This window comes from Heterodontus francisci, chromosome 29, assembly GCF_036365525.1.
Source record: "Heterodontus francisci isolate sHetFra1 chromosome 29, sHetFra1.hap1, whole genome shotgun sequence".
In the NCBI taxonomy this organism is placed as follows: domain Eukaryota; kingdom Metazoa; phylum Chordata; class Chondrichthyes; order Heterodontiformes; family Heterodontidae; genus Heterodontus; species Heterodontus francisci.
Genome location: NC_090399.1, coordinates 11677632 through 11688517, shown reverse-complemented (window position 1 = coordinate 11688517; position 10886 = coordinate 11677632). Strand labels below are relative to the sequence as shown.

At 42.1% G+C, this 10886-nt stretch overlaps 1 protein-coding gene across 1 annotated transcript; it reads left to right on the top strand.

Moving 5' to 3' along the window:
- The first annotated feature begins 2457 nt into the window (after positions 1 to 2457).
- LOC137345925 (tumor necrosis factor-like) lies at positions 2458 to 6012 on the top strand. The gene is made up of 4 exons (XM_068009171.1): positions 2458 to 2704; positions 3152 to 3212; positions 3511 to 3576; positions 4216 to 6012. Exons 1-4 carry the CDS (start codon positions 2528 to 2530, stop codon positions 4626 to 4628), a joined length of 717 nt encoding a protein of 238 aa, XP_067865272.1. The 5' UTR covers positions 2458 to 2527; the 3' UTR covers positions 4629 to 6012.
- Positions 6013 to 10886: the final 4874 nt, after the last annotated feature.

Genomic DNA, 10886 nt, shown 5'->3' with positions numbered 1-10886 from the left:
CAATCTTTTGGTGAGAGAGAGTCCAAGATTTCTACAAGCTTTTGTGTGAAAAAGCACTTCCTGAAATTCCCTCAACATGGCCTCACTCCAACATTAAGATTATGTTCACTTATCCTTGGATCACCCACCACAGTATATAGTTTCCACACATCTACTCGATTAAATCCTTTAACATTTTAACTACCTTGACCTCCTCAATCTCTTATATTCAAGAGAACACAAAACAAGTTTATACAACCTTTCCTTGTCATTTAACCCTTGTAGCCCTGATGTAATTCTAGTCAATCAGTGCTGCAATCCTCCAAGGCCAATATATCCTTTGTGAATCTGTGTCCTTTCCAAGCTCAGTTTGGGTTCCATCAGGGGCAATTGGCTCCTGATCTAAACAGCTTTGGTCCCATCATGGACAAAACTCCAGAGTTTTGAATGATGGAACAGACTGGAAGGGCTGAATGGCCTCCTTCTGTTCATATGTTCCTGTGTTCCAAATGACCAGACAGTGTTACTCTGTATTCCACCTGATGTGGAATAGTACTGCGCCGGCCTAAATGGACAAGTGTCAGGAGGACTTTATCTACATTTAACACACCGAGTACTTCCCTGGAATTTGGAAAGACTTTCCATTCCAACAATTTCCTGATTCACCTCAACAAATGCATGTTTCCCTTTACCGTCTCTCCCTTCCCCAGAAACAATGTTCTTCAATCTGCTTTCTAGGAACAGGGAACTAAATTATCCATCGCAGAATGAATCATAGAATGGTTACAGCACAGTAGGAGGCCATTCTGCCTGTCGTGTCTTTGCCAGCTCTCTGTAAAAGTTACTCAGCTAGTACCACTCCCCTGCCTTTTCCCCACAGCCTTGTAAACTTTTTCTCTTCAGATAATTATCCAATTCCCTGGAGTGGCTGCAAGTGCAGGTCAATGACTGGGAATTCTGCAGCAAGTAACTCACCGCCTGTCTCCCCAATGCCTGTCCACCATCTACAAGGCACAAGTGAGGAGTGTGACAGAATACTCTCCACTTGCCTGGATGGGTGCAACTCCAACAACACTCAGGAAGCTCGACACCATCCAGGACAAAGCAGCCTGCTTGATTGGCACACCATCTACCACCTTCAACATTCACAGTGGCGGCAGTGTGTACCATCTACAAGATGCACTGCAGCAACACACCAAGGCTCCTTCAATAGCACCTTCTAAATCTGGGACCTCTACCAGCTAGGACAAGGGCAGCAGATACCTGGGAACACCACCACCTGCAAGTTCCCCTCCAAGCCACATGCCACCCTGACTTGGAACTATATCACTGTTCATTCACTAATGCTGGGTCAAAATCCTGGAACTCCCTTCCTAACAGCACTGTGGGTGCACCTACCCCACATGGACTGCAGTGGTTCAAGAAGGCAGCTCACCACCACCTCAAGGGCAATTAGGGATGGGCAATAATTGCTGGCCTGACCAGCGACGCCCACATCCCGTGAAAGAATAAAAGAAATACTGATGACTCAACCACAAGAATTAAGAGCAGGAGTAGACCATTCAGCCGAACAGGCCTGCTGCACCATTTCATAATATCATGGCTGATCTGATTGTGGCCTCAATTCCAGTTTCCTGTCTCCACCAGCAACCCCCCGCCCCCCCTTCTCCCCGCCCACTGATAACCCTTGACTCCCTTGCAGGTCAAAAATCTGTCGAACTCAACCTTGAATATATTCAATAACCTCCACTGCTCTCGGGGGGAAAGAATTCCACAGACTAAGGACCCTCTGAGAGAAAAAAATTCTCCTCATCTCAGTCTTAAATAGGAGATCCCTAATTTTAAAACTGTCCCCTCTATCTCCAGAGACCCCCACAAGGGGAAACATCCTCGCAGCATCTCGGAATTTTAAATGTTTCAATGATTGGTCTCCAACTTCCAAAACCATCTTCTTTTATGTCCAGTGTGATTGCATTCTCTGGAAGGTCTTCACACTGAACTCAGTTTTCCTTGAACTCCTGGGTGCAATATTCAGTCTAATGTTTTCTTAATTTAAATTTTAACACGTCTACCATTTCCTTCGTGTCGATTACGTTATCCCGATCCACTCTCTTTCTCAATACATTTGTAAAAACTTTATCTTTCTCTATATTTTCTCTCTCATTGTTAATGACACACTCATTAGCACATCGTGGATACATTTAGAACATGGGACAATGTACAATGCCCACTTTTAGTTTTGTTAAAGTTTCCCCAGCATTGGTGAAACTGCCGAATTATTTCTATGTTCAGTGAAAGTTGAACAGATCCAGTCTCACATCATTCTCACATTGTCCTCGGGAGAAGTTGCCGTTTTCCAATCGTTGCTGCTTTCGGTTGGGTATTTCCTACTCCATTGCATCACACTTACCAGTGATGTGACTCTGCTCTTTATAAAGAGCTGCCGTGAAGCTGCAGCAATCACAAAGCACTCAGAGAACTGAGAGTGAGAGGCGCTGGGTCAGACACAAGGCTGCTACTAACAAAGCTCCGACTGACATCTAACACCATGAGTTGTGAGAACAAGTTGCTGGACCTTGAGACTGGAGGAGTGGTTGTGCTCAGGCAGTCAGAGCCGAAGAAAAGCTGTTTCTGGCAGTGTCTCTGTGCAGTGGCTGTGCTGGGTTTGCTGGCTGTGTCTTCCTACCTGTTACTCTGTCAGCTTGGAGTTTTACCTTCAAACCAGGTGTGTGATTTTATTTGGAAACAGTGATCAAGTTCCGACTTGTTGCCTTTCCTTTGTTCCTTGCATTCCTCCGAGAGGCTGCTGTAAAGCTGTGAAGTGATTTCAGTGTCTGTCCTCACTGCTCCTTGCAGTGAAACAGTAAACTGTGTTCACCCAGTTAATGCGGCTGTTGGGTTTTACTGTTCTCTCTGAACACCTCAGTACGGCCTGGATTGAAAACATGCAGCCATTTAATAACCAATCCTGTACATTATTCAGCTTTAGCCAAGACTTGTTTTCTGATAAACTATCTGCTGTCAATCTAGAGTATGGGAATCAGAGTCTGAATCTCCCCAGTCTCTCTGTGCAACGCAGAGAATATGAGCTGAACGTTTGTACAGATGTTCCTGTTGAATTATTCAGGGTGAATTTCACATCTTAACCTCTTTCTTTGTTTAATTTCTACAGGAAGTAAGATTACAGTCTGAGCAGATTCATTCTCCCCTGACAACAGTCCCGAGTAACAGTGGTGAGTGTTCCCTCAATCTATTTCTCTATCAATATGACTCTATGTATCACTCTGTATCAAACTGTCTGCACACCTATATATCAATCTCTTTCAGAATCTCTCACTCTGTAAATGTTTCTGTCTGTGTTAGTCTCACTCTTTCTCTCTCATTTTCTCTTACTATCTCTCTGTCTTCATTTCTCCCTTTCTATCATTCTCTCTCACTCTGTCTCACTCTCACTATCTCTCACTCTGTCAGTTAGTTTTGGGTCTGTGTGTGTTATAATAGTAACTGAGAATCTGCCTTTTCCTTTTCCAGGTCTCCCTCATCTCATGAAACAGGTGGGAAATGACCCGAGGGGGAGAATCGCAGCTCACCTGACAGGTACCAGAATATTCTTAACCTTATTAATAACCCCACATCCTGAAGTGAGGCCCTCCCACTGTAGTACAGCAGAAAATTACAGGGTGCTGGGGAAAGAATTGGGCATTGGGATTAATTGGATAGTTCAACCAAAGATACAGCACAGGCACAATGGGCCGAATGGCCCCCTTCTATCCTGTGTTGTTTTATGTATCCCATCTGTTCATTGTCTGGCCAAGGCCAGTTAATTCCACTCAGATTTTTGGACATTTAGCATTACTTCCTTCAGTGTCCCATGTATCGAGCTTGTACTGTTTAATATTTAACACCTGTGAACAGAAACAGCTACAAGCCTATTGGAGAAGAGTAGGGGAGACCCCCTCTCCCCGCCCCATTGTCTGGGCCAATATGTATCTGCACACAACAGAACGAAACAACAGATTATCTGGTTATTATCACATTGTTATTGGTGGGAGCTTACTGTACGCAAATGGATTGCCCCATTTCCTGCATTACAACAGTGACTACACTTCAAAAAGTACTTCATTGGCTGTAAAGTGCTTTGGGATGTCCTGAGGATGTTACAGGCACTATATAAATGCAAATTGTTGCTTTGTCTTTATTCCATCCTTATGTTGTTCCCTCTCTCTTTCTCCTCAGCTTCACCAACCAGAAAAGGAAAGAATGTGATTTGGCAGAATGAGGCGGACTCCACCTTTGCCGAGGGCGTGGAATTCAAGGACAACAGTCTCGTCATCAAGATCCCTGGTCGGTACTTTGTCTACACCCAGGTGGTCTTCTACAGCAGGGGCTGTCAGGACAAGACTGTCTATCTGAGCCACGAGCTCGCCAAGCTCTCACCCAGTTATCCAGAGGAAGCCTTGCTACTGAGAGCCACCAAGTCAGCCTGTCATTCCCGCCAACACGGAGAGCCCTGGTACAAGACCTCCTATCAGGGAGCCATATTTGAGTTTGAGGAGGGAGATCAGATCTACTCCAGGGTTAGTGAGGAGGTGGTGAGATATGTAGACACTGCCCAAGGAAAGAGCTTCTTTGGAATATTTGCTTTGTGAGGAACCTGAGTTACTTCTAGCGATTGGCCACTAATGATGACTGATTGAGAATTTCAGATTGAAGTACAGTGGAAACTGTTCAGGACACATTGTCCTATCCTGCACTAATTGGACAAAGAGACTAATTTCTCCTTCATTTTATTTAAACACTTGCAGAGACAGAAACTATCAAATGTGTTGATGTTTTAGAATTGGGTAGTGTGGTGGGTTATCACACTGCACTTTCAGCTCTGCCACACCAGATTGGTTGCACAGTATAGAGTGTCAGTGATCGGAGGGAGTCTGTGCCTCTCCTCATTCACTCTCTGCTCCTTCATCCTGTATTGAGAGAAACTTGTGCAGTCTGAAGAATTATACATCTCTCTCAGGATTCACGAGCTATGTTAAACCGCCAGATGTACTTGGACACATCATTTGGAATAGGCTGGAGGGGCTGAATGACCTACACCTGTCCCTATGACTTTTCTGTTCTCCCACATCCTTTTAACACTGGGAGCAGGTGTAGGTGATTCACTGCTGTGCAAGATTCGTCATGTTTGATGAGATGAATTGTGTTGTAAATGTGCAAAGAGACAGTTGTTCAATAACCGTGCTCTAAATAAGCTTGTTTTCTCCTTTTAAGTTAACTCTATCATCAACTGGTCCTTTAATTTATTTCATACTTATTTGATTTTATATTTAATTTATTTCATATTTAATTGATATTTAATGTTGTTGATGTTATTTAAACTGGTAAGCCTCAGGGACAATCCCAGGAGCTAACAAGTGGGTTATCATGTCTGATATTCAGACTGTGTTATTGGTCCTTGAAGAGTATGGCCTATGCCTTGTCATCTATTCCTGTTATAATATATCTCTCATATCTTCTTGGATCTTCAGTGGCGATGCTCATGCAAAGTCTCTGAGATTTCTGTTGGGTGATGAAGGCCAACCAATCTCCTAGCAGCCAACTGGCTTTCCACCTCTACAATGTGATTGGTCAACATTTCGCAGGATGTCAACTTTCTAGAAAGTGATTGGTCAATGCATAAACAATTAAAAAAAAGGGAAAGTATATTCTACAAACACTACAAACCACCCAAAAATGCATGATAGTAACAAATTTAAAGAAACAATTATTCGTTTATTTCTGCTTTATCAGGTTATTATTTAATTCGAAAATGTGCTGCTCTGATCTCCGGTTCATTTTTGGAATTGTTTCCTGATTGGTTGATATGGAGAAGTTACATTCCCATCATGCCTTGCAGTGTCCATTGTTCGACTGCTGAATATTAATTTTGGTGCATTGACCAAAATCTGTATTTTATACAAAAATGTAACATCGTTTTTAAAGGTGTCTTTCAGTCGCATAAATACTATCAAGATTTGGATGTTCCAAATTTATTTAAGCTATTTTTAAAATATATTTATGAATCGATGTATTTATATTATTTATTTATATTATTTACTGCTGAGCAGATGAACGGGAATTAATAAAAATATTTTAAAAGCATGAATTGCTTCTTTCTGATTACTGCACATTGGTTTGCATTTCAAGCTTTTCAAGGGAAATGATTCCACGTGAGGGAGGAATTTTTTGTCAGTTTACAGCCTGCAATTCAGACACAGGAGCAGGGGTTTGTGAACCTGTGAGAGGATCAGGAATTTGGGCATCTGTGAGAGGATTGGAAGATTGGGAATCAGACAGAGGATTCGGAGTTTGGGAATCTGATAAACAACCATGAGATTGGGAATCTGAGAAACAATCATGAGATTAGCAGGGATAATCCAGGTAATTATAGACCGGTGAGCCTGATGTCAGTGGTAGGGAAGCTGCTGGAGAAGATACTGTGGGATAGGATCTATTCCCATTTGGAAGAAAATGGGCTTATCAGTGATAGGCAACATGGTTTTGTGCAGGGAAGGTCATGTCTTACCAACTTAATAGAATTCTTTGAGGAAGTGGCAAAGTTGATTGATGAGGGAAGGGCTGTAGATGTCATATACATGGACTTCAGTAAGGCGTTTGATAAGGTTCCCCATGGTAGGCTGATGGAGAAAGTGAAGTCGCATGGGGTCCAGGGTGTACTAGCTAGATGGATAAAGAACTGGCTGGGCAACAGGAGACAGAGAGTAGCAGTGGAAGGGAGTTTCTCAAAATGGAGACGTGTGACCAGTGGTGTTCCACAGGGATCCGTGCTGGGACCACTGTTGTTTGTGATATACATAAATGATTTGGAGGAAAGTATAGGTGGTCTGATTAGCAAGTTTGCAGATGACACTAAGATTGGTGGAATAGCAGATAGTGAAGGGGACTGTCAGAGAATACAGCAGAATATAGATAGATTGGAGAGTTGGGCAGAGAAATGGCAGATGGAGTTCAATCTGGGCAAATGCGAGGTGATGCATTTTGGAAGATCCAATTCAAGAGTGAACGAAACAGTAAATGGAAAAGTCCTGGGGAAAAGTGATGTACAGAGAGATTTGGGTGTTCAGGTCCATTGTTCCCTGAAGGTGGCAACGCAGGTCAATAGAGTGGTCAAGAAGGCATACGGCATGCTTTCCTTCATCGAAAGGGGTATTGAGTACAAGAGTTGGCAGGTCATGTTACAGTTGTATAGGACTTTGGTTCGGCCACATTTGGAATACTGCGTGCAGTTCTGGTCGCCACATTACCAAAAGGATGTAGATGCTTTGGAGAGGGTGCAGAGGAGGTTCACCAGGATGTTGCCTGGTATGGAGGGCGCTAGCTATGAAGAGAGGTTGAGTAGATTAGGATTATTTTCATTAGAAAGACGGAGGTTGAGGGGGGACCTGATTGAGGTGTACAAAATCATAAGAGGTATAAACAGGATGGATAGCAAGAAGCTTTTTCCCAGAGTGGGGGATTCAATTACGAGGGGTCACGAGCTCAAAGTGAGAGGGGAAAAGTTTAGGGGGGATATGCGTGGAAAGTTCTTTACGCAGAGGGTGGTGGGTGCCTGGAACGCGTTGCCAGCGGAGGTGGTAGACGCGGGCACGATAGCGTCTTTTAAGATGTATCTAGACAGATACATGAATGGGCAGGAAGCAAAGAGATACAGACCCTTAGAAAATAGGCGACAGGTTTAGATAGAGGATCTGGATCGGCGCAGGCTTGGAGGGCCGAAGGGCCTGTTCCTGTGCTGTAATTTTCTTTGTTCTTTGTTTTTTGAGATTGGGAATCTGAGAGATGATTGAGAGATTGGGAATTATAGCATTAGCAGCAGAGACCCTATCAACACTTGAGTCTGCTTCACCATTCAATAAGATTATGGTTGATGCTTGACCTCAACTCCACTTTCCCACCATATCCCTTGATTCTTAGAGATGAAAATTTTATAGATCTCAGCCTTGTCCATACTCAATGACTGAGCATTCCCAAGAATTCCAACCCTCTGACTTAGGAAATTTTTCCTCTTCTCTGTCCAAAATGGTCAACCCCTTATCCTGAGATTATGTCTTTGAGTTGTTGATTCCCCAGCCAGGGGAAACAGCCATTCAGCATCTCCCCTGCCAAACACTCAGAATCGTATATGTTTCAAAGAGATCATATGTCATCCTTCTCAGCTCGGGAGAGTAATGGCCTATTGCACTGAATCTGTCATCAAACGACAGCTCCCTCATCCCAGAAACCAATCTAGTGAAACTTCACTGTACTGGCTCAAAGGCTTAGTTATCTTTCCTTAGTTATGGAATTGTGCACAATATTCCAGGGGTGGTCTCATCAGAGCCTGGTACAATTGTAGCAACGTTGCAACTCCTTGCAATCAAGGTCAACATATGTTTCCTTCCAAAGTTCTTGTTATAGCTGCATGTTAACTTTCTGTCTTTTTTGTCCGAAGCATTGCAAAAGATGCCAGTATTATTTTAATTGATATTTGTGGTTGAGACTTGTGAGGCTAACCAACCCAGGAGCATCAGTAGTTAAAATCAAATACAGGAAGCTATGTTGTTTCCAGGTGTACAGAAAACTGACCGAATCTGACCAGGGTGCATTGCATAGGCCAAAAGCACTTTTCGAGGTAAAGTAACCTGCTCACACCTGCAAGCTACTTTCATTACAGATAAAAAGAGTCAATGGTGAAAAAACATTTTAAGGCTATGGAATGTTTAGTAAAAACAGGGAAGTCATAAAATCGACATAAAAGCAATCAACAGACATATTTCAAAGCTATGTTTCACTTTGATGCCAATTTAGAGCTTTGGAGATGGTTCACGTACAAAAAAAATGGCGTCACGGTGTCTGAAAACACGAAGGTAAAAGACTGAATGTGTTTCAAAAAATGCAAATCCAGCTGCCTAATTGGTCCAAAGTGTTTTGCAAAGCTGCAGGAGAGTGACAAAGGATCAGGAAATTGGGAATTTGTGAGAGAATCCACAGTTTGGAATCTGAGAGAGAATCAGGAGATTGGGTATAAGAACATAAACAATAGGAGCAGCAGCAGGCCATATCTGGTGTTGATTGATAATGTCAGAGATTGCCTTTGTTTGAATTGCAGAGAAACTAGAAATTCTCCAAGCAACAGTTTGTAAGAAGTCAATAATTTAAGGATGTTTAATTTTCTTGTGGTTTTAAAATGTGTTTGCGACCAGGAAAAGAACTGCGATTGTGTTTACTGATAACTATCTTGAAGGCATCTGCAACATTCGTGAAGGGTGATGAAATTACTGAAGGAAGTTTAAAACACATGCTCATCGTCAAGGACGTTTCTGATATCACAGTTTGAACAAAGAATTAAATGCCTCAATGGAGAACTGTAGCTTAAGTTGGATTTTGATTGTACAGTATGATGTTATTAATGAAACATCCTGCCCACCTTGGAAAGAAAGGTCTAAAAATCATTGCAAATAGTGAATTTGCTTAAGCCAAACAACTTGGTCACATGCTGAAGAGAACAATCAACGGGAGGCTGGATGATCGTATGTATAACTCCTTGTAACGTATTTGTGACCAACGGGTGTATTGTATTCTTAACTTATATTCCTAACAAACCTAGTAAACACATTTGTGTTTATTTTTGGGCTTTGATTATGATCTCGTTATTTCTCGTAATTCTCTTATTCAAGGAGTAGTATAACCGATCAAGTGGTAGCAGGTTATGTCTCAGAACATCCAAATCCCTTTCAACACCATTTAAAAGATATACTGTTTTCCATTCTCCCAAAGTGAATAGCCTCACCTTTCCCCACAATAATCTGCCTTCCTCTTACTAACTCACTGAAAATATCTCTATTTATTTGCAGACTCTTTCTGTCCTCTTAGGATTTTTCTTTTCTACCTAGCTCTGTAATGTCAGCAAACTTGGATACATTACACTCATTCCCTTCAACAAGCCATGAATGTAGATTGTAAACAGCTGAGGCCCCAGCACTCATCCTTCTGGCACTCCACTAGTAGCAGCCCACCAATCTGAAAATATCCTGTTTATTCTGACTCGCTGTTTTCTGTCCTTTCACTGATCCTCTATCCCTCCTAAAATATTAGCCCCAAAACCAAGAGACCTTACCATATGCAACAACTTTTTATGTGGCACCTTATCAAATGCCTTTTGAGAATCCAAAAACATTACATCCGCTTGTTCTACCTTAGCTGCCTTGCTAGTTGCATCCTCAAAAATCTCAAATAGATCTGTCATACGCAATTTCCCTTTCTTAAAATATTGTTGACACTGTCTAATTGTATTATGATTTTCTGTTACCACTTCCTTAATAATGGATTACAGCATTTTCCTGACAACTAATGTTGAGCTAACAGGCCTGTAGTTCCCTGTTTCCTCACTCCCTCCTTTCTTAAATTGCTATGTTACATTTTCTACCTTTCCATTCACTGGGAGTATTCCAGAATTAAGGGAATTCCGGAAGTGATCACAACCCGTGCCAACACAATCAGTCCACTTTCTCTGCAGCCACCTCATTTAGCACTCTAAGATGTTGGTCGTCAGGTCCTGGGATTTGTTGGTTTTCAGTCACCGTGATTTCTCTAGTACTTTTTTCATTACTAATATTGATTTCTTAATGTTCTGTACTCTCATTAGATACCTAGTTCCTCACCATCTCTCATATGTTTTCCTGTTTTCTACTGTCAAGACAGACAGAAAATATTTCTTTACTGTCTCTGCCATTTGCTTGTTCCCCATTATAATTTCTCCTGTCTCAGCCTCTAAGGGGCCCACATTTACTTTTGTTATTCTGTTCCTTCTTACATGATGTAGAAGCTCTAACAATCTTTTTCTTTATATTTCTGCCCAGTTTACTCTC